General features: G+C 44.0%; 1 protein-coding gene across 1 annotated transcript; it reads right to left on the bottom strand.

Annotated features, from left to right (window-relative positions):
- Positions 1-12,318: 12,318 nt before the first annotated feature.
- Positions 12,319-15,573, bottom strand: LOC119219934 (cytochrome P450 2K1-like). The gene is made up of 9 exons (XM_062566016.1): positions 15,232-15,573; positions 14,486-14,639; positions 14,137-14,262; positions 13,900-14,060; positions 13,445-13,624; positions 13,195-13,336; positions 12,891-13,075; positions 12,680-12,821; positions 12,319-12,601 (listed from the first exon to the last, which is right to left on the bottom strand). The coding sequence occupies exons 1-9, from the start codon at positions 15,526-15,528 to the stop codon at positions 12,384-12,386; spliced, it is 1,605 nt and encodes a 534-aa protein (XP_062422000.1). The 5' UTR covers positions 15,529-15,573; the 3' UTR covers positions 12,319-12,383.
- Between the last annotated feature and the right edge of the window lie 11,878 nt (positions 15,574-27,451).

Here is a 27,451-nt window from a genome sequence, read left to right on the forward strand (position 1 = left end):
TCAAGTCCTTGTTGGAAAATGTCAATGTCGATAAACCAAATGTCCATCCATTGTGTTCTCGTCAGTCTTGCCGTTTACACTTTAATAACTGCAGGCAGCTCTGCTTCATTCCTTCCTACTCGTGTGTGTTTAACTGCTCATACCTCGCGGCTCGTTCCAGGTCCAACCAACTTTTCTTCACTTGGTGACGTAGTGTCCAATCCTCACTGACCAATGTGAGAACGGTCACCAACCTCCGTCGTGACAGAGTTCGGACTGCCTCACTATCCACTGTGAGGCTCCAGCGTACTTTCACCGACATCCGCTACCAATCACCGCTGTCCGTCAACGACCTCCGCCGCCGATCCCCGCTACCGGTCGCCGATCTCCGCCCGTGGCTGCGTGATTTGCTCCACTGTCCAATGTGAGACGCGTTGCGCCCGTAGTATACGACTAACGCTATATCCAAAGCACGCGCCAGCGTTTCCATTCAGCGGATCGCCGTCGAAGACAAGGTGCTCAAACAGCACAAGGATCGTGCCGTCTAAACTTGATCGGTCTTTTTCTCATACTGAGCCAAACTTTTGACTAATTGTTGGCGCACATTTAAGTTGTTTTGTACTCGTGGTTTCCGGCGTGCTGTTTGTGTCTTAAACTAAAAATAACTCACTTTCAAACTTCTTAACTTAACGTCGGATATGTCAATCCATTTATTTATATAACGAAAAGAAAAACAAACAATTCGGTTCACAATCCGCCGTGCCTCACGGTCAAAAGTTATCTGCCTCGCTGTGCGCCACACCTGCACTAATTAGCCCTGGTGTTAAATAGGCTGGTGGCAAAAACAGCGCCATCCCATTGCAGTATTCAGAATGGCTCCAACACTGTGTATATCAACTTTCTCGGGCTAATGCGTTACGGCGAGCCTGCCAGGTCTCGGGTAGCATTAGTTTGCTAGCCGAGCCGAGTAACCGTTGTTTTGCTAACGTGTCACGGCGAGCAAACTGTTACGGTGCGCGGTTAACGGGATAAACCCCCGGTTACCGAAGCAATTTACCGTCAAGCTAAGCTAACGCTAGGCTCGACTAATTGCTGTGTATTCCTCTCCCTTCTCAGTTGCTATGTCGGCCACTACCCCCGCCAAAGGGTCGGAGCCGAAGGCCAAAGAGGCTGCATCCCGCCCGTGCCCTGCGTCGTGCGGGGCATCCGTCTCGGGCAGGGACCCTCATCCGATGTGCATAGCTTGCATGGGCGCTAAACACGCCCAGGTGGCTTTGGCGGACCCGCAGTCGTGTCTGCACTGTGCGCCAATGCCGGAGAAGGTTCGGGAGAGAAGGCTAAGAGTGGCGGCATCCTCAAAGCAAGACCCTTGCCTGTCTGGAACTACCCCAAAAGCCTCAACCAGCACCCGCCTGCCGCGAGCTTCTTCGAGCTGGGCGGACATGATGGATGCTGAGTCCCCGGAAATGCCTCCACTTTTCGAGGAACTGCTCGAACTGGAGCCGGGTGATGAGGACGCAGAGGGCGATGCCAACTCTGACCTCCTGGACGTGGACGACATGGAAGAGGAGGAGGATGACTCCACCTTTCCTGTCGGACCACCCAGACCCCCCAGTGCATCTGATGTTGTCCCCCCTGTGGACAACAATCTGTATGAGGTCTGCGAACGGGCCGCGTCTAAATTGGGCATACAATGGCCAGCAGCCCAGGATGCTACAGGGGGGGAAAGAGACCTATACGACGGTAAAAGGCGGCCGCCTACCCTACCGCCGTCTAAACAACTTCTGCCAGCCGTCCCCATCTGCATGAAGGAGATGGGCAGGTACTGGTCCAGCCCGTTCAAGAGTAAGCTCCCCACCAAGGGCTACTCAAAACTAGAAGTTGATCGGATGGGAGAGCTGGGCCTAGCGGGCCCACCAGAGGTAGAACCTTCAGTGGCTTACCACCTCCACCCAAACCGCCGCTCTCTCTCAGCTTCCTCTAACGTCACCCTGCCTAATAAAACAGAGCGCCTCACCGCCTCTGTTTTACAGAGAATGTACCGCTATGCGGCACAGTCAGTGTGTTCGCTAAACGCTGTGACTTTGCTGTCGGCGTATCAGGGAGAAATCTTAGAGGAGATGGGCAGACAACTAGACTCTGGGGCACCAAACCCGGCCCTGTGGGATGAGATTTGCGTTGTGAACGATCTCATCCTCCGCTCTTCACGAGGTGCGGTGCAGGGCTGCGGCCGTGTAATGGGACTTGCAGTCTCAGGTGAGAGGGCCCTATGGCTGAACCTGTCCGGCCTCAGCGATGTCCAGAAGGCAGAGGTAATGGATGCTGCTTATGACCCAGCTAAGGGTTTGTTTGGCCCTGCACTTGAAAAGATGCGGGAGGCCAGCACCCTCAGAAAACAAGAGGGCGAAGCCTTTGACCTCTGTTTGCCCCGAAAGCACGTCCCTCGCACCCCGCAGGTGCCCAGGGGTGGGTTTGCAGCCGCAACCGCAGCTGTGAGAGGGGCACGGGGAGGCGCCAGACCGCACAGACAGGCAGCGAGTCAGCAGACGGTCCAGCAGCCTCGAGTGGAAAACCCCAAACCATGGGGCAAACACTCCTTTGCAGCCACAGCAGCAAAGAACCGCCCCTCCCACCCCGGGGAAGGGAAGAAGAAGCGCACGTCCTAACCGGCTTTGCTTTTCCCTCCCCTCCACCTTCAAAGAAAAGAAGGGAGGTCGAGGTGAGACAAACCCCCCGAGTTTGTGTTCCAAGTTCCCTGGTGGGTTACTGTTCTCCGGAGGATCTTTTGATGTTTCTCCCCCCTCACGTTCAAGGGAGGGAATATTGGGGGCAGCAGGTAACACAGTGTCACCAAGCACTTCTACCCACCTCAAACAAAGAAATAAAGTTTGTGTTTTCGCAGCCAGGCCGAAGGCCGAGGGCGAAAAACATTATAAAAACAAATCAATGTCATGGCCCCATAATCCCTCCAGGGGGAGCTCACGCTCCACCGAGGGGAGGCCGCGTCCTCCAGGTGAGGGAAGTGACGTCACCGTACGGTGCGTCCAGCCCACTCACTCGACGGGCAGAACGGTGGCGCGCATGCGCAGTACATCCGTGGGTCTTATCCACTATTTCTCAGGGGTACAGACTACAATTCGCTATGAAGCCACCCAGATTCAACGGGGTGTTAGTTTCAGTAGCCAAGGACGATTCAGCTCGAGTCCTAGAGGGCGAGATAACATCGCTGTTGAACAAACAGGCGATCAGAGCTGTCCCGAGCGAGGAAGCGCAGCGGGGTTTTTACTCCCGCTACTTCCTGATCCCAAAAAAGGGGAGTACTTCCCTCCGTCCCATTTTAGATCTCCGTGTGTTAAACAGGCACTTACGCAAGTACACGTTCAGGATGTTAACACACAAGGGGCTCTGTCGTTCAATCCGTCCGGGGGATTGGTTTGTAACGATCGATCTTTCGGACGCTTATTTTCATATCGCCATTTATCCAGCACACCGGAGGTTTCTCAGGTTTGCTTATCAGGGCAAAGCCTACGAGTACCAAGCCATCCCATTCGGGCTCTCATTAGCCCCGCGGGTGTTCAGCAGGTGTGTGGAAGCCGCTTTGGCTCCGTTACGGAGCAGCGGCATCAGGATTTTCGCGTACATAGACGATTATCTGATATGCTCCCAGTCACGGGAGCAGGCGGTCAAAGATTCCGCTACGGTGATAAATCATCTCACGGATCTGGGGTTCAATATAAACTGGACAAAGAGTCGAGTCGAACCGGCGCAGTGTACAGATTACTTGGGTCTCAACATAAACTCCGTCTCCTATCGCGTCAAGCTGACGGAGGTGAGAGTAGCGTCCCTCAAGCCGTGGCCTCTGCCCATACGCAGGGACCTTCTGTCCCAGGCTGGCGGGGAGATCTACCACCCTCACCCAGACCGAATAGCGCTCTGGGCTTGGCCGGTGAGAGGTGGAACCTGAACGCAACAGGCCTGCCTGAACGGGTCATTGACACCATTCAGAGTGCAAGAGCCGCCTCCACACGCTCCCTTTACAGTGGTAAATGGCGGGTTTTTGAGGAATGGTGCCGTCTTAGGCACATCATTTCTTTCCAGTGTTCGGTGGTCAACCTGCTATGTTTTCTGCAGGATTTAGTAGACAAGGGCAAAGCTTTTTCTACTATTAAAGTATATTTGGCGGCTATCTCAGCCTGTCATTTGGGCTTTGGTGAAAGGACGGTGGGGCAACACCTTTTAGTATGTCGTTTCATGAAAGGTGCTCGCCGCAAGCTCCCCGTCGCCAGGCCCCTGGTTCCTCTGTGGGATCTATTGGTGGTGTTGGAGGCCCTCTCTCAACACCCGTTTGAGCCGATGGAGGCAGTGGAGATGAGATTTATTTCACTTAAGACAGCCTTGCTCTTGGCTTTAACCACAGCAAAGCGTGTGAGTGACTTACAGGCTTTATCCGTTCGCCCTTCCTGCTTACAGTTTGCTCCAGGGCTCACTAGGGTGTGTATGCGGCCCAACCCGGCGTTTGTGCCTAAGGTGGTGGAGGCAACGTACAAGTGTCCCACGGTGGAGCTTTCAGCTTTTCACCCTCCTCCTTTTTCCTCCTCAGAGGAACAAAGACTTAACACGTTGTGTCCGGTGCGAGCACTACATTTGTATGTTAGTAGATCAGCAGTTTTCAGAAAAGCAGATCAGCTGTTCGTGTCCTGGGCCAATTCTCACAAAGGAAAGCCATTGTCACGCCAGAGGCTGTCCCACTGGATTGTGGAGGCCATATCTCTAGCCTATAGTTCCAGGGGTTTGCAGCCCCCCCAGGGTTTGAGGGCTCATTCCACAAGGAGTATGGCCACCTCATGGGCCCTGTTCAAAGGATCCCAGTGCAGGAGATTTGTGCAGCAGCAAGCTGGTCTACACCTCACACTTTTGTAAGGTTTTACAGGCTAGATGTCTCAGGGCCGTCCTTAGCACACGCTGTGCTAGAGGCCAACGCGCCAGAGTCCCTGTGATGGTCATTACCGGACTAAACAAATTGTGGCTTCGGGAACGGCATGCAATACGGGAGCGGTCTATATCTCCCATAGTGAAACACCGAACAAAGTTAGAAAAAGAACTTTGGGTTACTTAACGTAACCTTGGTTCTTTGATAACAGAGTGAGGTGTTTCACCACACATCCCTCCTTGCATTAACACAGAAAGAAATCGTTCTAGAATGATTTGCGAGGGGCGGTCGACTGTGGTAACATGAGGGGGCGGGGCCCCCGCACAGTTCGACCTGTCTGTCACTGACAGACGGGGTGTCATTGGAGCTTCCTTAGTTGGTCACGCCGAGACGTTTCCCATAGTGAAACACCTCACTCTGTTATCAAAGAACCAAGGTTACGTTAAGTAACCCAAAGTTTTGTATTTTACTGTTTCATGGTAAAAAATATAAATATCTAAACTTTTTTGATCGAAGACTTTTTTCTATTTCTTTGAGAAAAATGTGCTCTTCTTTATGTTTGTGCCTCCTGTGCAGGTGTGTAGTATTTACATAACAAACCTCTCTGATGTAAATCTTATGGTGTAAAGTGAAAGTGAAGATAAGGCAGACAGTCTTCTGTCTATTCACAATGTCGTTCTTTTCAGATGTTGTACTGCTTAACTCTAGATATTGTGCGCATTTAGACGCTGCACAAGCAGAACTCGCTAACAAACAAATGTATCATTAGTTTGACTTGCTGTAATTTCAGCCTGACGGTTGAGAGAGCTGACAAATGAACCCTTTCTCGCGACGTCCAGAACATCAGCCCCTTCCAAAGCCTGGGACGTCACCGCATTGTCTTAGCTCTTTTCGAGAAAGGAGAACATCAAGTTCATTTCTTACTACACACTGTTCACTCTATTTGAACTCTAAATAACAAGAACTCTCAAAAGTCCTGTCTACCAGGAGACGTCTCATCCATCAACACAATGCAAAAAATTATGAAAAAGTAAAGACAACTTGAAGTGGTAAAGAGGTATTTTCTGACACAAGGCACACAACTCATGAGGTGAGGCGTGCGGGTGAAGCTCATAGCTGGAGTCAGATCCAGATCATCCTCTTTCACTCCAGGTGGAGGAGTGAAACAGAAACGCTGTACGAGGGAAGTGAAGAAGAGAAAGAGCTCCATCTTGGCCAGACCTTCTCCAGGACACGCCCTGCAACCTGTGAGGAAACAGCCTTTAGACAATCTGAAAGGTGTAAACTGGTATTGGAAAGAAGTGTTGGCTTGGTTCATTAACCTGCAGACAGTTTAACTTTCTTATAAAATAGCTCTGAAAAGTCACATCTGTGCTGGTTCGGTGAGCCGAAGCGATGGGAAGTATATTAGCAAATCTCTGTGTCTCATGGATGACAGTGTCAGCAAAGGGCAGGTTCTTCCTGTCCTCTGCCCTCACCTGACGGTCTCCAACCACCCTGCTCAGCTCCGCCTGGACCTGGTCTGGAAATGATGAAATTAATAGAAATGACACAGTGACTAAAAACAAACCAGCAGTTAAGCACGTGATTATTTTTGACAAAACATCCAAGAACCAAGTCCTTTGCAACACGTTGCTATTGCTCCATGAAAATGTTTGGCCCATGGTAGATAATTACCACATCACTGCTATTGTGTAACTCCAGTAGAACAATTTTATTTGGTAAAGAAATTAAGGCATTTTTCCAATTTAGCCAAACATTCTTTTCCTAGGTGGAACAGCATTCAAATGAGGATTCAATCAGTAATTTAATCTGCAGTTAAAGTTTCAAGTTACTGTTTCAGAGTAAACACTGGGGCTGCAATCTTAAGAAACTAGCAAGAGTATAGAAGCACTCTTTTCCTGTGATAGTAGCTCGCAGTACTAGCTAAACCTAGCAGGGTCTCCCTGTGAAGCTAACAGTTTGTAGAATACTCTGTTGACCATCATTGAGTGCAAGTGTAGTGCACTGCAGTTCTTTGACTGTCACAAACTGCAGATTGTTTTGTCACTGCATTTGATTCATTGTTAATTTTCAGTGAACAAATTGTCATGAATTGTATATCGAGGAATAACCCATATATACACTATAGAAACTATAGTTAAAGTTGAAATATTTCAACTTTACATTTGGGGACTGCATCTCGAGTCCAAGCATATTACTTACCTTGAATTTGGGGATCTTTGGCCATGAGCAACAGAACCCATCTCAGTGTAGTTCCTGTCGTATCAGTACCAGCCGCAAAGAGGCTGACAGCAGTCGATACCAGGTTCTCAATGTTATAGTGTGAATCCGTGATCTTTAATTCCTTAACAGGGAGGAGATTAAAACTTTTTCGTAGAAATATAATGGGGATGTGTTGTAAATGTGCCAAGAATTTCTTAGTAAAGGTCAACATCAGCGCTACTGAAACGTAGGACTGGAAAAGATCTTCCAACATCACCATAGTGTAACTAGTGATGTGACTACACGTTAGTGCCGAGGCCTGTGTCGAGTAAGATTTTTATGAATCGCGTGTCAATTAAATCAACTCATTTTGATTAAATACATCTAAAGCATAAAAATGTAATTAGAAATAGTTTTTATTTGATCCCCTATTAAGACACATGAAACATAAGGTAGTTCAGGCATTCAGTCAGAACTGACCATCCAATACAACAAATACATTGTACAGTGCATTGTGTGTTTCATTATTGACAACTTTGAATCCCAATCCAAACCACATTCCTTCCACATGCATAATCATATAAAGGAAAACAGGAGAATTAGCACACATCTCACTAAATAAATGACAGTGAAAAAGATCAGATTGTGCCACCATTGAGCATACTTACTTAATATCATTATGAGATTGCCTCAAAAGGCTTGGTGGTACTGAGTAAACTATAAAAGAGGAGACAAATGTATTTGAGAAGTGAAATGCGGGAATACCCCAAATGTTGGCTTTAACTGCTCTCTGGTCTGTAATGTTAGTTAACGTTAGCTAGTGTTAAAGCTACGCACTGTGGCCTTGCTCCAAAGCCGTGTTACCTGACAGGGATCGATGTGGGCAGGGATTGACTTCCCCTTTGGCTTTAAGGAGGACGGACTCATTATGCTAACCACACTCACCTAACTAACGTCTTGAATGCTGCCAAATTGGACGTCAGTCAAATGGAGCAGAATGTCCCTGGTTTAACTTATTAAGAATGTTTCGCAACATGTGTGCGAGCATTATTTAACAGAGAGTTACATTATAAACTACAACAAAAAACATAGTTACTTACCAGATAACGGATTTTCACCCGAGGCAGAGATAATGATTACGTTTCAGCCAGTTTCAGTCAGCAAAAAAGACAGAACGACGCTAAATGTGGCACATGCACAAACGGTAGTCCTCATTTAATGAATTTATTTGAGTTGACACGTTTTAACCTAAAAAAAACTTTTCAAAAGTGAAAATTTTAAACAATTTAATATTGCTGCTACTGATTATATATATGTTTACCCTTTAATAGATATTCACATAAAGCAAACACCATTTAAACGTGTCACATCTAAGCTTGAATCATTTGTGCAGTATCCCTTGTTTTAATGTCTTTCTTCTTATTTCTGGTCATTTAAAAGGTATGGTGTTTGTTGTGTTCAAGGGAGCTTGGTAACAACAATAACACCTCATCGATGCTGAGGCATTGTGGAGCCCTGCATGAGAACAAGGAGACCCATGAAGCTTCCTCTGTGGCCTGTGAAAAGGTGTTCTCTAAAGCAGATGAAGTACTCTGCATGAAACCCAGCACTGTGGAAGAGTTGCTAAATAAAAATGAATGAAATGTTTCACGTGTTACATGTAGTAACATAAGCACACTCTAAAACCAAATAAAATGAGTAGAGTCACAAGCCAAGAAATTTAGGAATTTGGCCATGGCTCAATGGGTAGAGGGTTACTTAGTAACCGCAAGGTGAACGGTTAGATCACTGGATGTTTTCTTTTCAGCTTTTCACATCACAACCCTCTTTCCAATTTGTTTCCACTTTTCCTTTTGACAGACACCATATTAATACGTTCATAAGTCATGAATCACGCATCACAAACATCATTCATTTATTCACTTCAATGGGTCACACACCTAAGCCATGGTGTCATTTCCTTTAGTGCGCACTAGAGCAAATGAAGCTTTGGCCCATGTGTGACACAATTGGATTGAAAGCTTCATCTTGCCATCACTAATTGTAACTTTTGGAACGCAGCCCTCCCAAGAAACCTTTCAGGTGAACAGCTTTGTGAAAAGGTAGGTGACAAGAATCTAATAGTGCGACGTTGGCTTAACTAGGGGAGCCAGATGATAGTTAATGATTAACTATTCCATCTTTATCAGTGCTTTTTCGCAATGCTTGGTAGTGTTATTTACACATGACATGACAGGTGGCGTAGTTAAGCCATTTTAACAGGATTTATCTCAAACCATTGGAACTGTATCACATTTACACAGTCTCATACTATGCATTTTTATTTTTTATTTTTTTACAGCTTTCAAAGAAGCATGGGGTCGTGTTCACGGTCTACCTTGGAACCAGCAGAGTAGTGGTCCTGGCGGGATACAAGGCAGTCAAAGATGCTCTGGTCAACCACGCAGAGGACTTTGGAGACAGAGAAATCTCACCTATCTTTTATGATTTGAATCAAGGCCATGGTATTATTTATCCCTGAATACTCATTTACTCTTTAGCACTAAACAAAATAATATAGTGACAGTGTCAAGTGTTGTATGTGATGACATCCAAATGACTAGCGCAGTTTAAAATAAACTTACACTTTTATGCTTGAAAGGAATTCTGTTTGCTAATGGAGAATCCTGGAAAGAGATGCGACGTTTTGCCCTGACCAACCTCAAAGACTTTGGAATGAGAAAACAACTCTCTGAGCATAAAGTCTTAGAAGAATGCCAATATCTGATTGAAGTGTTTGAAAAGCAGCAAGGTATGGAGTAGAAATATACAAGGGTATAGTATACAAGTTTACAAGGACATTTCTTACGGTATAAAAGAATAAGAGCAGAAAATCTTATTTGCGAGTGAATATTCCTCCACAGAGTGTTATTTTGTGTATTCAGTACACCTTTAATGCCCGGCAAATGGTACACTGTAGAAGAATCATGCCCCACTTTTTACTTGTTTTTGTAGCCTTCAATGTAAGTCATTCTGAGGTTTCTCATACTAGAACAAAACGCAACCCTACCTTTTGTGCTACATCTTAATAATTTCCTTATTTGTCACTGCTATTTGACAGGGAAACCCTTTTATACAGCAGAAAAGTAAAACTATGAGCGGTCTCATTCTAGATAAGTGATAACACATCAACATCCCTGCGGATTGTTTACAACAGTGCCGAAGATAAAAAAAATAATAAACACATATATGCTCCTGCTTCGGTTTCCTGTTTATTATTTTGACGAATTAATGTCCGTGGTTGCGTAGATTAGTTTTTAAAGGATTTTCTTTCTTGTATTAGTATTGCAGAAATCAAATGTTTTATCCCACTGTAAATACATTAAGAGATGCCCTTTCCAATAGCTAATACCTGTAGCTCGCATCTAAATACATCATGTTGTTGAGTGTTTTGTTTTGCTGTTTGGGGTATAAGTGTGTGTGTGTGTGTGTGTGTGTGTGTGTGTGTGTGTGCGTGTGTGTGTGTGTGTGAGAGAGATTCTCCTCAGGTGTGAGGGTGATGTCACTCCTGCAGCTGCAGCTGATCAGCTGATCAGAAAAGGATAAATGGCGGTGCCAAGCCAGAGTTAGGGATGGTTGTGCCAGTGGAGGCCAGAGTGAGCGGAGAGGTGGTGGGTTCGTCAGTGACCTGTTGCAGACCAGTAGGAGACCAAAGAAGCCAAGCTCGTCTCCCTGAAAATTGTTTGCAGTTGCTATTTGTTGAGTTTTGTCCATTAAATACTTGTTGGTCAAGACCTCCCGAGTTTATTATTTTACATTTTTTGCGTCCCCCACCCCTAGACTTTTTAGGGACGTAACAATATACAGATTTATTAATAAGAAAATAGACCTCCAACTGCTTGAACTCAGTTAGAATGGGTTAAAATGTTTTTTTGCGTTGGTGACAAGAAATTTTATTTCTTGAACAGATGAATGAATATTGTCTGATTTCATGTGTTTTTCTCCATCTTCAATCCTTTATGTTTTAAATGTATATATTCTATCATGACAGTCTCAACACATATGTGCTGTCCTTTACTTTTTTTTCACTTTTGTTTCACTGGTTAACCCATTTTTACTGTCACATTGCAATGCCTTGTGGGTTTTGGATGCTGACTCGGAAAGGCCTCTTTAAGGCCTCAAAATGTCAGCATGAGTGCATTCAACACTTTTGACTATGAGACAGCCCTAAATCCTGAGCTGATAGGCAGATATTTACTTACTATTTGTAATGTCGCTGGCAAATGTATTCATAAAAGTAATAAGGTTATTGAGGGATTGATTTGATGAATAGCATAAAGACAACATTTTAAAAAGTTTACCAGATTCACATATAATGCACCATCTTTCGTGCCCCCATTGCAGGTGTTTTCATTTTTTGAAAGGAGCCAAGACAACGAGGCCATGTCCCAGGCCTTGGAAGGAGATGTTATAGACGTTGCACCACCATCCAACCGGTATATGGCGTGTACAAAGTGTATGATCCAGTGTATGACATTGAAAATGTGTCCATTGGTATGTAGTAGAACAATATGTATATCTAGCAAAAAGATTTCAGTTCTTATTATTTCAAATGTTATAATGCATCGTATCTATATTTAAAATGTGTTTATTGTTACCAAGGAAACACGTGCAAACTGGTTTTAGCTCGTATTAGCTCAGCTGGACTTGAACGGGAAGCCATTGTATCACTTATCTGAGTTTTATGACTAAATCAATTACAACTAACACTAGTACTGTTAAAGGGCGTATTGTATTGTCACCTGTGGACAGCAACAGGAAGGGCCTCAGCGAGTTGCCACTGCCACGATTTGCGCTAGCTCCTACCTGGAGTATTTTTCAAACTCTACCATTTTGATTCCGTGATGAATAGTGTATGTCATGTATTTTGAGATGTGAGCTAGAGTTAAATGCTCGTATTTCTGTCATTGTTAGACATAGTTTCTTGCTCACTGAAATTGGGCTCTTCACAGTAAATCCCATGACTGAAGCCTAACCTTCAAACCTTCTCATTAGGCCCAGGACTATTAGTTCCTCACCAGATTGGCAGCAAACACCAGCCTTCTTTCCATTTACCTGACAAATTCACTGTCATTCTCAATACAATATATAATAAATCAATAACAATCCTTGTGCTGGCCAATCTCTTCTAATGGGTAATAAATCAAAACTATTAACATAGCTTTTCTAGAAGTTGTATTGGTGCAGCTGTAAATTAGCCAAATGTGGAAGGGTAGTGAATTTATCTCATTTAATTAATTATCTGCTCATTCAGAACTGAACCTTCACGACTGATGGCACACAGCTCATGAGGTGAAGGTGAGAGGCTGAAGCCCACTGCTGGAGTTAGATCCAGATCCTCCTCTTTCACTCCAGGTGGAGGAGTGAAACGGAAGCGCTGTACGAGGGAAGTGAAGAAGAGGAAGAGCTCCATCTTGGCCAGACCTTCTCCAGGACACGCCCTGCGTCCTGCGAGGGAACAGCCTTTAGACAATCTGAAAAGCGTAAAAGGTAAATTGATAAAAATCCTTAGCCTAGCTTGCTTACCTGCAGAGAAGGGGATGAAGGCAGCTCTCCTGATAAATTTACCCTCCGTATCCAGGAAGTGGGAAGGGTTAAAAGAGTTTGGGCTCTCCCATTCACTCTCATCACAGAGGACAGACGTAAGAAGAGGAAACACGGTAGTCCCCTGTAGATAGAAGAAATCAGAAACCTGCATCATTTGGGCGCAAGTTGTGGACTTTATTTGGCCACTTACCTCTTTGATTAAGAAGCCCTGGAAGTTGACATCTCTGCTGGTTTTGTGAGGCAGGGAGAGGGGGAAAGTGTTGGCCACTCTCTGTGTCTCATGAATAACAGCATCAGTGTACGGCAGGTTCTTCCTGTCCTCCACTCGGACCTGACGGCTTCCAACCACCCTGCTCAGCTCCTCCTGCACCTGGTCTGGACTCAAGATTTAAATCATAATCTGTTCAATAAGAGTCTGCCTCAAATTACAATTTCAAGTAAAATATGAAAAAATCATATCCAAAACATCAACCGCCATCCTAAGTTTAACTTACCTTGAATCTGAGGATATTTGGCCATGAGCAACAGTCCCCATCTCAGCACATTTGATGTCGTATCAGAACCAGCCGCAAAGAGGTTGCCAGCTGTCGACACCAGGTTCTCCATGTTATAGTAGGAGTCTGTAATCCCTGACTCCTTAATATAAAAGGGAATATAAAAAGAGTTTGAATTTCCTTGAAAAGGGATCTCCAAACACTTGTTGTCCTTCAGTTATTGGCCGAATTTGTGATATGATTTGAATACCTCAAGCTTCCGTTTGTGTGCTAGGAACGAGTCCACAAATCCTCTGCACATCTCAACATTCAAGGTTTCTTGTAGACGTCCGATCAGCCGTTTTATCTGTTTTCGGTTTTCAGCAACGTTTCTCTTAAAACGCATCCTGTTTCTCGCCCATTGAAATATCCACGGGAACATATCGAACAACTGTTGAAAATGAAAAGTGAATAACAGGTTCAGCATGTTATTTTTTAGCTATCATGATTACAATGATCATATACTATTCATACATCTTATGCATTTGTCAGAAGCAACTTACAACAAGTGCATTCAACAAAGAGTCTACAGACCCAGATCAACAACAATCAAGACAATCAATAAAGCCTAATGACAAAGTGCTATAAGGACGTGCCATGTGCCACAGGAAATGACCCACAAAAAAGTACATCTTATAGTTTATCTAATGGAAGACAAAGTGGTACCTGTACTGAAGGAGAACCTGAAAGTTTGAAGTTGTCATTGTTTCGGGATACCATGAGTTTAAACTCTTCATCACTGTATTCAAATCTGCTGCCATGGACAATCGAGGAGATGATGTTAGAGACTGCATCGATTATTGACTGGGCAGTACTGAATGGTTGACCTATAAGCAAAAAATGAATGAAAAAAAATGAAAATCCTTACAAAGATGCAACAAAATAAGAAAGGAGACTAGTTACCTTCATGTCTTTCAAACCCGTCGACCTCTGCTGCTTTTTTGCCCATCCCAAAGTCTCTCAGGTTGCTCAGAGCAAAAAGCCTCATTTCTTTCCATGATTCCCCGTTGGCAAAAATGATTCCATTTCCTAAAGACAAATGTTAATAATTGTGAGAAATTATTTAAACTATAATAAATTCAGGTTACAATATTCAGAGGTACAGAGGGTCTATTCTATTCTATCAAAGCTGTATACTTTCAGCTGTGAGATGTTAACATTGTAATTGAATCAAATGTGGGTGTCCCCTAAACCATTTAATAGTATGAGTGAGTATTACTTAAATCAGCTGGGTAATACTTACTTTGTTCACCACTTAAGTCATGGATGGCAGAACTGATAAGTCTCTCTCCAAACTCCACAGCATAGTTAACCAATGCCTCCTTCACGGTCTTGTATCCAGCCAGAACCACCACTTTCTGGGGTCCAAGGTACACCGTGAACACTGATCCATATTTCTTCGAAAGCTATGAAACACAAGAAGCAGTAATTATAACAATTTTAAAAAGCCATATTTAAATCACTACAACATTAGTCTCCACAGATAGAAACACATTAAATCAGTTTTAAGTGCACTTATTCCAGTACTGCCTTAAAAGAAAACTCATACATCTGGAATAAGATCTAATATCACATACAGTGTGATTCTTTCGTTTGCTGCAAAACCCAAACCTGCTGTCGACCATTTTTTACTTTTAACCTTTGCCTATATAATGGTAATAATATCAAGCTGCAGTAAATTGACAAAACATGTCATATCCAACAGTACAATGATCAACTCTAATCAAATATGAATTAAATATCCCATTCCTAAAACAATACATATACAAAAGTTTCTAAATGCCTTCCAAAAGAGAGAGATAGCTGAGAGGAGCACTATACATTGAGTGGTCTTTCATGCGTTTAGGCAGGGTTGTACTGATTTAACTTTTCAGTCCCAATGCTGCCGTTTATTTAATAAGTTGAAACTGGGATCAAATCATCAAATCCACGGGTGATTCCACACTTTCAACAGCAGTGTATGTTCAGTTTATAGCCAATTTTGTATTGCTTTCTTACCTCATAAAGTGTACTGTGAAATGACTTATGATTTAGCTGAAAGAAATTGCCAAACAGGGGCAGTGGTCTCGGACCTGGAAGCTCCTTTCTCTTCCGATCAAAGTTGTGAAAAAATACATACAAGACAAGGAGGATCCCAGCAGTTACCAGTAGAGTAGTTGTACTGGTAGGCTGCAGAAAAAGGTTTTCCATCACAGCCAGTAAGCCACACTTGCAACAAAGATAATCCTCTTTGTGTTCTATAAGTGTGAGAGTTAAGGTGAAGCTTTGCTCTGTTTTGACTTGACACATATACATCCCCTGAGTTTGCTAGTAGTTAATGATCAACTTAAATTCATTGCAATACACTCCAGGGGACTGTAACAATCTTCTGCCTTAGTATTGAAGAGAGTGTGTTTTTAGATAAGGAAAACATGGTGTTCTGGGTCATCTGATAGTCAAAAAGATCATGGTCTACATCCAAGGCCAAAGACCAGCACCTGTGTTTTACCCGGAGGCATATATATGTATATGTTTAAAGAATATAAATAAAACACAGCTGGACAAGGCTTTGATATCACGTGTTTTTGTTTATTTTTTAGGAAACGTCCGATATGTTCAGCGGCACTAATGTCAATAATTTATTACCAAACAATGTCGGGAGATTTCAAACACGCCAAATGGAGAAGACGCCGCGCGCAGCATATTTCTCACCCACTGATCAGCAACTGATCACGAAAATATACAAGGAGGTGAAGCATGCAAATTTACCCTAAAGACTAGGCCTCTTTTCAAACCTGTATTCACAATGCAAGAATATGTTTTAAAATATGCATAAATCTTCATAAGCTGTGTCTTAATTCTAAATATCTTTCTTAAATAATTTGCACAGAACAGACAAGACTGGGAAAGATCCTGGCAACAGGTCAAGATAAAATATAAAAACATTTTTGCAGATGTGTGCTAATGACTTAAGTGTCAAATACACACTTTAGTGCATTTATTTACAATTTCGACAAATAAAACGCAAAGTGCCATATAGAGCATCTGTGGGATGGTGAGAACTTTGTGCTGAGCTTCGTGCTGAATAGGATCGTTTGTTGAAGTACTGTTGTACGGGGGACGGATTTAGAGGTTACACCGCACACGCGGAGCGGACGGGATAACGGTACGGCAGAGTATTGATGACTGCACACCAATAAAGTTCAAGTAAGCAAGACTGCTTTAATCGTCCATTATGTATAGTCTAGAGAACGACAGAACATAATGAAACAAATGGGACTTTATATATCGCCCTCATCACGTTTACAATTGTTCACATCTCAGTGCGCAGTTCCCCCCCCCTGTAAGAGCCATATCTGAAAGCTAAACTGCACGAGGTGCTAGCTTATTTTAGGTGCTTCGGCATGGAAATGCTGCGTCCTACCTAACCGGCCCTTAAGCTAGCTAACGTGGTTCGTATGATGTGGAGGTGGTGAATATAAACAGCCACCTCGGGGAAATTGGTGCACACTGAAAGACGCTGGCTTTTAATAGGGATGAGCGGGTACAGCATTATCTGTTGAACCATATGAATTATTTGTATCCGTATCTGTACTCGGATTGGGCGGGGCCTAACCCGAAAGTGGGCGGGGCCTAACCCGGAAGTATGAAGGATTTACCCTGTAAGTTGTCGGGTTGTCTTGAAATGGGCTGGGCTTAAACCGTTATGCTCTTTTTTAAGCATGCAATTGTTAGGTGAGAAGTATATGTTACATGTATCAATGTTTAGTTTAGAATTGTAGTTTGTGTGATGTTAGATAGTAGATATTACAATTGGATGTTAAATGAAGTGAATGTATTATAGTCAATAACAATTTAAAGTCATATAAATCATATAAATACTGTACACATTAACATCCTGTCATGATGTAATGTTAAAACCTGGGAACGTAATCTATAGGCAGTTCTTTATGGATTTCTCCTACCTTTCCCCAGAAAGGGTTTTTGGTAGGAGTTTTTTTCTCCTGTCAGGTATTAATTTAGCAATTGGATGCAAGACAGCCGAATGAGGCAATGTGTTGCACCAGATAAACTGTGATAAACCATTAAGTACTGTGATCTTATATGTTGTGTTGTAACTGAAGTGTACTAGTTATAAGATGAAGACATACTATGTATATGATGTTATTTTCACTCTTTGAGGCATAAAGCCGAGATGTGTTTAAATGAATGCATTGGACAGGGAGAGAGAGACAGAGAGGGGGATCCAGAGTCACACCTGGCAGTTCACACCTTGATGTGAAAAGGCTGGACCAGGAGGAGATACATTGAAGGAGCCAATGACATTCAAATACACCCAGAAGACCACCCCCCCCCCCCCCCCGGGAGCTTCAAATCATCGAACCGGAAGAAGAACAGGCAGATTTTTCCTGCAGCCTGAGGAGTCACTTTTGACTTGGCCGGGGAAATCTCTATTTCGCGAAATATATCACTATTCACATTGTTTTTCACTTTGTAATGGTAGGCCTTACTCTTTGTTTAGTTATTAAATACTTTTTGATTTTTAAAACCCGAGCTGATTCACCGTATCCTGCCTGGACGAGAACAAAGGGAAGCTGGTCTCCCCTTCGGCCTTCAGAACCCAACACAATTGACCCTTCGCAGGGAGCTTGATTAACAGGTGATATGACGAATCATACATGAACTTGAAAAACAGTGTACTGTACTGACGCATTTCTGCGGTTTAAAGAGCCGACTGAAAAAAAAATCTCCGACAGGCAGAGACGCAACGCGAGTCGCATTCGTAAGCCCCACGTTTACCTGAACTCTTAAAAAGTAGTAAAAAAATAAACCTGAAGCCGAAGAAATCCTTTAAATTTATCGGGAAAGACCCGCGAACCTGATGACTGAGGGAGGGAGAGAGGAGTTCTTTGTATGAGTGAGCCGAGCGCGACACAGCAACACAATAAACAGTGTGTGTGTAGGGGAGGGGCGCTGTGACTACAAGCCAATCACAGAACGCAAACACAGACAGCTACCCAATGAGGACTTTTATTCAATCCGAGCACAGATATTGACTCGTATTACTCGTATAATACTTGTACTCTGCAAAAGTGCTTTATCCGTACCCGATACTCGTTACAGCCGAGTATCCGGCTCAACTCTAGGAAGTATATTAGCAAATCTCTGTTTCTCATGGATGGCAGCGTCAGCAAAGGGCAGGTTCTTCCTGTCCTCTGCCCTCACCTGACTGTCTCCAACCACCCGGCTCATCTCCGCCTGGACCTGGTCTGGAAATGACGATATGAATAGAAAAGACACAGTGACTAAAAACAAAGCAGCAGTTAAGCATTCTTTAAACGTGATTATTTTTGACCAAACGTCCAAAAACCAAGTCCTTTGCAACACGTTGCTGTAGCTCCATCAAAATGTTTGGCCCATGGTAGATAATTACATCACTGCTATTGTGTTACTCTCCGACTCTTTAACTTGGTAAAGAAATTAAGGCATTTTTCCCAATTTGGCCAAACATTCTTTTCTGAGGTGTAACAGCATTCAAATGAGGATTACATCATGGGCCAAACAAATTCAATCTTTAATTTAATCTACAGGTTACTGTTTGAGAGTAAAAAGCAGTACTCTGTTGACCATCATTGAGTGCAAGTGTAGTGCACTAATGTTCTTTGACTGTCACAAACTCAATTGTTTTGACACTGCATTTGATTCATCGTTTACCTTCAGTGAACGAATTGTCATGGATTTTAAATCAAAGAATAACCCATATTTATGTAACCATTAGACACCACGTTTTTGATTGTCATTTTCAGTTGTATCTGCATGCTTTGACGTCTAGTTGTATAGTTTGCATGTGTTTGTCGTGTGCAGTGATTAATGTATTGCAGATGCGTTTTTAGTTGGTGTCATCTACCTTGTTTTATTAAGTGTGTGTGTCTAAAGGCATCTGATTCGACAGGTGCGTGCCAGAAATTGACGACAGGTGTGCCACTCGGCACCTTTTTAAGTAGCCTGGCACGAAATGGCAGCGTCGGCAGGTGGAGCAGCACAGAGTAGAAGGGCACAGGAGGACCTTGACAAAGTTGCGACCAGTGAGATTCTTTTAGAAACCCGTCATCTATTGGGCTTTTAATTTGCTTGTTAAGAAAACTGTCCTCGGATCTTAATTACCCAATTGAACCCTGTCCGTGCTGGCCCAATTTGGTGTCCTTTATTTGTCCTTTTTAAATGGAGATGAATCTCTTTCACGGCCTTTTTATGGTGGAGCAGGATCTCCAAGTGTGATGTCTTGACTATGTTGTACCTGCACCACTAGGCGCCACTGTGCTAATGACTTGTATGTAGCTCACCCATTCAATTTATGCTTCAGTAAACTATTACCGTTCAAGCCATGAAGACGTGTCCGTTTATCCTTCGCATTAACCAGGTACTCTAAAGTGGAAACCACGAATACATAACATTAATTGGCGACGAGGATGCTCTTTAATTTACCTGCGTTGTTTCGGCCGCAGTATTGACTGAGTGGAAAGTGAAAAGTGAAGTTTTGCCTGAAGGAAGAGTTGCTAGCAAACGCTATTGAGCGCGCCGGCTAGCGAGAGAGGACGATTGCTAACATGGCGTCATGGGGATTCATCGATCAAATCGACCCATTCGACGAAACAGCGAACAATGGGCTACCTACGTGGAAAGGTTTGAACATTTTGTTATGGCAAACGAAATTGAGGAAGACAAGAGGGTTGTTGTTCTTCTTAGTGTAGTAGGTGCTAAAACCTATGGACTTTTCCACCGGACACCCTGGTGTGGTGAAAATGAAGCCCGTCGCTCGTAGTTATATGTGGTGGGCAGGAATCAACGCACAAATTGAACAAGTGTCAAAGACCTGCCAATCCTGTCAACTTACCCAGAAAGCTCCAGGTCCATCACCTCTCCATCCCTGGACATGGCCTGGAGCTCCATGGCAGAGAATCCATGTCGATTTTGCTGGCCAAATGTTCATGGTGGTCGTGGACACTCATTCTAAATGGCCGAAAGTGCACCTCATGAGCTGAGAAGTGGATGTCTGGCGTAGTATCCGCAGAAACCGGTCCTGTGTCATACGCCGTCGATGTTGGATCATCAGAACACTGGAGACGCCATGCTGATCAAATGTTGGGCTGTCACGCTGAGTTGGAGCCTCCACCGCTAGAAAAAACGGAGTCGTTCCCCGGTTCAGTAGAACTGCCTGCGTTCAAGGACACTGTTCCAGAACCTGCTATTCATCCCACAGTTCTAGAACTTGCTACTCCTGATTCCGTGTGTGTGGCATCACCACAGGCTACAGCAGAAGCCACCAGCACACCACTTCGAGAAACTGGTAAGAGATAACCATCTTGTGTTGCTAAACCACCTGTTAGGTACAGCCCTTAAGGCTCTAAACGAGACAGTAGCACATAACCCAGGAACACTCGGTGAACAGTTAATTACTCACAATTTACATGGTAAGTCAGGTTTATTATTAGACAAACACTTACGCTGACTCGCTGAACAAACACACTTCTAGAGCAGTGCCGATGCTAGCTTGCAATAGTCTGTTGTTGTAAGTAGCCGCCAGGTCCCGTTCTACAAATCCCGCGTTAACTCTGTTCCCTGCACTTAAAGTGGCAGTACGTCCGAACGTTAAGCAGCGCGAAAACCTTCCTGCCCCCATTTCACCCGGCTACATGTATGTTGATTTTTAAAAATCTTATTTGTTAATGTCTACATGTTCAAGAAATAAAATGCTTCAATCAAATCAATCAATCAATACCATTTGTTTGAAATACACGTGTGCAACCTGTCATTGAAATCACGTATCATCTTGCTCACAAACACATTACTCACATCAACAAGAGAGCAGTAAATTCTCTTGAGATCCATCTGAAGCAAGTTACCAAGCAGGGGAAGAGGTTTAGGTCCAGGAGGCTCCCTCGTCTAATCTTTGGAGCGGGAAAAAAAGGAGATAAGAATGCACATGAAGGCCACCATCAGCGCTACTGAAACGTAGGATTGGAAAAGATCTTCCAACATCATCATATTGTAACTTTTGGAATGCAGCCCTCCCAAGAAACATTTCACCTGAAGAGCTTTGTGAAAAGGTAGCTGAACACAGAAATGAAAAATACTATGAAATATTATACATAAAACAGACATTGCAAAGTGGTTACAGTTAATTCATCTTTTATATTTTACCGTTTCATGGTAAAAATATAAATATCTATACTTTTTAAATACAAGACTTTTTTTCTATTTCTTTGAGAAAAATGTGTTCTTTATTTTTGTGACTCCTGTGCAGGCGTGGAGTGTTTTACATAACAAACCTCTCTGATGTAAATCTTATGGTGTAAAGTGAAAGTGAAGATAAGGCAGACAGTCTTCTGTCTATTCACAATGTCGTTCTTTTCAGATATTGTACTGCTTAACTCTAGGTATTGTGCGCATGTAGACACTGCAGAAGCAGAACTCGCTATCAAACAAATGTATCATATTGTAGCGATCGGAGCAGCAGATTGAGTTAGGCGGCGCTGGTGCATTGCATGATGGGACAATCTTTAGATGCATTTAAATCTCTATCTGTTATGTTAATGTTCTAGTGTTTAAGTTTATGTGTGTTTTTCTAGGTTCTGTTATGTTCTGCTCAAATGTTACTGTTAGTTTGATGTGTAGGAGTGTGGGCCGCATGACCCAACTTAGTATGGCTGTGGGTGAAGTTCTTTGTTCAACGCCTTAATAAAGTGTCTATTTCCTGGGGTTTTGCGGTGTATGAAACACAGGAAGGGAAGTACATTACATTACATTACATGTCATTTTGCTGACGCTTTTATCCAAAGCGACGTACAATAAGTGCATTTCCACATAGATACAAACTCAGAAAACAAGTAACAAGAAAGTACATTTTTCATCAAATAAGCAGTTACAAAACATGTTTTAGAAAAGTGCCATTATAAGTACAATTTAAGTGCTATGATTTGTTAGTGCTACGGTTTGCTAGTGTTTTAGTCAAGGTAGAGTCTAAAGAGGTGTGTCTTGAGTTTTCGACGGAAGATGTAGAGGCTCTCTGCAGTCCTGATGTCATCGGAGAGCTCATTCCACCATCTCGGAGCCAGGACAGCAAAGAGTCGCAATCTCGTCGAGTGCTTTTCTCTCAGTGAGGGAGGAACAAGCCGCTTTGCAGATGCAGATCGAAGTGTGCGAGGTGGGATGTAGGGTTTCACCATGTCCTGGATGTAGACTGGACCCGATCCATTCACAGCATGGTACGTCAGTACCAATGTTTTGAACTGGATGCGGGCAGCTACTGGTAACCAATGAAGTGAACGGAGAAGCAGTGTGGTGTGGGAGTATCTCGGAAGGTTGAAGACCAGTCGAGCTGCTGCATTCTGGATGAGCTGCAGTGGTCGTATGGCGGTACCTGGGAGACCCACCAGCAGAGAGTTGCAATAGTCAAGGCGGGAGATGACAAGCGCCTGAATCAGTACCTGTGCCGCCTTCTGAGTGAGAAGGGGACGTATTCTCCTGATGTTGTAGAGCGTGTATCTACAGGGTCGGGTCGTCGCTGCGATGTTGGCAGTCAGGTAGAGTTGTGAGTCAAGTGTCACACCGAGGTTCCTGGCACTCCGAGTGGGCGTTAACACGGAGTTGCCGAAGTTAACGGTCAGGTCCTGGGTGGGCGAGGTTTTTCCAGGGAAGAAAAGTAGTTCGGTCTTGGCGGGTTTGATCTTCAGGTGATAAGCGGACATCCACTGGGAGATGTCAGTCAGACATTCAGAGATCCGTGCCGCCACCTGAGTGTCCGAATCGGGGAAGGAGAGAATTAGTTGGGTGTCGTCGGCATAGCTGTGATAGGAAAAACCGTGCGAGCAAATGACGGAGCCAAGGGAGTTGGTGTAAATTGAGAAGAGGAGGGGACCCAGGACGGAGCCCTGAGGAACTCCAGTTGTAAGGGGACAAGGTTCCGACACTGATCCTCCCCAAGTTACCCGGTAGGTGCGACCGTCAAGGTAGGATGAGAGAAGAGACAGCGCGGATCCTGTGACACCAAGTTCCTGAAGGGCGGCGATAAGGATCTGGTGGTTTACTGTGTCGAATGCTGCAGAAAGGTCCAGTAGGATGAGCACGGAGGAGAGCGAGGCGCCTCTAGCAGCGTGGAGTTGTTCCGTGACAGCGAGGAGAGCAGTCTCTGTGGAATGGCCCGTCTTGAAGCCTGACTGGTGGGGGTCTAGGAGGTTGTTACTATGGAGGTAGGAGGAGAGTTGGTTGAAGATGGCTCGTTCAATTGTTTTGGACAGGAAGGGAAGGAAGGATACGGGTCTGTAGTTGTTTACTTCCGAAGGGTTGAGGGTGGGTTTCTTCAGAAATGGGTTAACTCTTGCTTCCTTCAAGGTGTTGGGGAAACAGCCAGATAACAAAGCATTGTTAATGAGACATGTGAGGAAGGGAAGAAGATCAGGGGCGATCGACTGTAGGATATGGGATGGGATGGGGTCAAGGGGGCAGGTGGTGGGACTGGCAGAAGTTATCAAGGTAAGGACTTTGTCAGGGGACAGGGGTGTGAAACACGGTAGTGAGGGCGATTGGGGCGAGGTCTGTGCGATATAACTGGAAGGAGGTGGGTTGGAGAAGGAGGAGCGTATGTCATCTATTTTTCTGGGGCCAGTAGGTGACAAAGTCTCCTGGGAGAAGGGTGGAGGGGGGAGGAGGACTGGGGGGTTCGAGGAGGTTAGTGAAGATGGAAAATAGTTTTTTGGGGTTGGAAAATGAGGACTCAATTCTGGATTGGTAGAAAGCACTTTTTGCAGCGGAGATGGAGGCAGAGAAAGATGACAGAAGCGACTGAAACGCATGCAGGTCATCAGGTTGTTTGTATTTTCGCCATTTCCTTTCAGATGCTCGCAGAGTGGCTCTCGTAGCACGCACCGGTTCAGTCAGCCACGGCGCTGAAGGGGATCTGCCAGCCCGTCGAGTCTTAAGCGGACACAGCGAGTCGAGAGAGGACGACAGAGTTGTTAGGAGAGTCTCTGCGGCAACGTTCGGATGCAAAATTGCAAAAGAGTCGGTTGCGGGGAGAGCTGATATAACGGAGGAGGCCAGGGAGGGGGGGGGGGAGTGAGCGAATGTTACGGCGGACCGGTATAGAGTTGATTGATGGGGCGGGGTCGTTAGTTGGTGAGAGCGGAAGGGAGTATGAGACAAAGTAGTGATCAGAGACATGCAGCGGCGTTACAGTGAGGTTAGTTGTAGTGCAGTTCCTAGTGAAGATGTAGTCAAGGTGATTGCCAGCTTTGTGAGTCGGAGGGGAGGGGTTGAGTGTCAGTGCAAATGAAGCAAGTAGGAGTATGAGGTCAGATGACTTCTCTGTCGGGATGTTGAAGTCACCTAGGAGGATGAGCTGAGGGCCATTTTCAGGGAAGTTTGACAGGACGATGTCCAGTTCTTCCAGAAAGTGGCCCAAGGAGCCTGGTGGACGGTAGAGGACAACAATGTTTAATTGAACCGGGTGAGTAATGGTTACAGCATGGAATTTAAAAGACAGTGGGGTGGGGGAAGGTATGGGGTACGGGGAGAAGGTCCATTTGGGTAAAAGTCATACCAGTCTCCTGTCTCATTCATCTGGTCAAGCTCGCCACAATATGTTTGACTTGCTGTAGTTTCAGCCTGACGGTTGAGAGAGCTGACAAATGAACCCTTTCTCGCAACGTCAAGAACATCAGCACCTTCCAAAGCTTGGGACGTGGCCTCATTGTCTTGCTCCTTTCCAGAAAGGAGAACAAGTTAATTTCTCACTACATGCTGTTCACTCTATTTGACCTCTAAATAACCAGAACTCTCAAAAGTCCTGTCTACCAGGTGATGTCTCATCCATCAACACAATTCCAAAAAATTATGAAAAAGTAAAGACAACTTGAAGTGGTAAAGCGGTATTTTCTGACACAAATTCATAAGTGTGTAGTAGGACAGATGTGTTGGGACTTCAACATGTGGTTGGATCAATGGGAGTTGGGCCAACCTGGCAGCCGCAGGAGTTTAATCACACCAAACCCCACCAGACATTGAATCTAACCTGTGACGAGTTATTGTGCGTGTTTACTGACCGTCAAGGACCCCTGCAGGGCATTTTTCTTTTGCTCTGGATTCTATGGAAGTAAATCTGTGCCATCGGGGGTTGAAATAAAAAGTTGATTGAATTTCTAGCACTGAATATTTATGCATTGAAATTATGTACCTGAATGTTTTTCAACATTAAAACACCGCAAAAAAATTCAACCTAAAAAAAAGAAATGTTGAAATATTCGAAATAGAGGCTACAATATTCAACCCCAAAAAATTCAACCTTGGCACACCAACATCCGGAGGTTACAATATTCAACCCAAAAAAATTCAACCTTGGCACACCAACATCCGGGACACAAAGGAAGAGCAATCGATTCTAGATTCAAGATCAGGAGCATGCGTCAAGCTAAAGGAGCGAGCACCCAAAACACCTTCGGCTTCGGATTGTAGCCATGTCCGTTAATAACGGGGCTTTAACTCTTCTTCATGCCATCAGTGTGGTTTGTGTCTGTAAGATTTCGTAATAGACATAAACCCGACAGGACATGCAGGAATAACCGCAGTAGCGCCGAGTGCGGAAGTGGTCGGTGGAAGGATCCTTTTTCTGAGCGGCACAAGCCGATCTCAGTTGGCTATTAAGCGGCATTCAAAGTCCACGTGACGTTTAATGAGTCTTCATGGCCATGGTTAAACTTTATTGAGGATCTGGCACAACACAGTGACCTGCAAGTAGTGCAGAGTCTTACATAAAGGGATGTACGTCTTAATGCGAGGCTTTAGAATTTATCTCAAAGTTTTGCTCATAAAGTCTGAAACGAGAACCCATTTTCAGTGACGGTGTTACGTGCCTACGGGTTTTTGAACTACTGGTTTGGCTAAGGGTGCGTGTTTGTCCGTCAATTGAGTCGTCACACATTTGCAAACATATTGTGCTGAAAATGTTCAAAAATGCATCCCATATCCATTGCAGCGATTAAGATTGTATAAGTGAGCACCACGTCACTGCCACGTATGAAGAAATACATAAAAGAACATTTATTAAAAGTCCGCCACAACCGGGATTCGAACCGTGTCGCGCAAAATAACATTGTGCCACAAAGCAGCTGCGCTACACACTCGGCCAACCAAGCTTATAGGTTTCTTAATGACTTGTATAGTTGTAATAGAGTTGTATATCGTCAGTGGCAAGCAAACGTTTTGGTTCAAGGTGAACATTATATGTTCTTTTATGTATTTCTTCATACGTTGCCACACTGATGGCATGAAGAAGAGTAAAAGCCCCGTTATTATTGGAAATGTTTACAATCCGAAAGCCGAAGGTGTTTTGGGTGCTCGCTCCTTTAACTTGACGCACGCTCTTGATCTTGAATCTAGAATCGATTGCTCTTCCTTAATGTCCCGGATGTTGGTGTGCCAAGGTTTAATTTTTTGGTTTGAATATTGTAACCTCCGGATGTTGGTGTGCCAAGGTTGAATTTTTTGGGGTTGAATATTGTAGCCTCCATTTCGAATATTTCAACATTTTTTATTTTATTTTTTAATGTTGAAAAACATTCAGGTACATAATTTCAATGCATAAATATTCAGTGCTAGAAATTCAATCAACTTTTTATTTCAACCCCCGATAGCACGGATTTACTTCCATAGGATTCTCCCTCTAATCCCACACTTTACATTAGACTTTAGATCTTCCTGTAATTACTTTGCACAAATGTATTGTGATGTCTCAATTTTATAGCCTGTGCAGGATAGGCATGTTCACAAAGATGACAGGGAAAAGTTGCAACTCGAAGACTGATTTAATTTTCATGGGAAATGTTAAGTCCTCCCTAACATTTCCCATGAAAATGAAATCAAGGCAAAACAGGGCACCTTTTTGGTGACTGTTTTTAGCGGATTCACTTTATTATCTCAAAGTAAAATGACTAGTGATACAATTATAAATGAACCAGAAACCATTTTCACAGAGGAGGTGTTGAACCTTAATATTCATAGTGAATCAGACGGATCAAGGTCAAGTTTTAAATTGTTAGTTTATTTTATGGATTACTTTGTGTACTGCTTCCAGGGTAGTTTCCTGAAAAGCTAATATCCCTCACGCTAGAATTGGAGACAGTTTTACTGCAACCACTTTGTTTTCCCTTATCACGGCTGAATAGACACTCAGCAGCCAATCAGA

The sequence above is a fragment of the Pungitius pungitius genome, chromosome 12, assembly GCF_949316345.1.
Source record: "Pungitius pungitius chromosome 12, fPunPun2.1, whole genome shotgun sequence".
In the NCBI taxonomy this organism is placed as follows: Eukaryota; Metazoa; Chordata; class Actinopteri; order Perciformes; family Gasterosteidae; genus Pungitius; species Pungitius pungitius.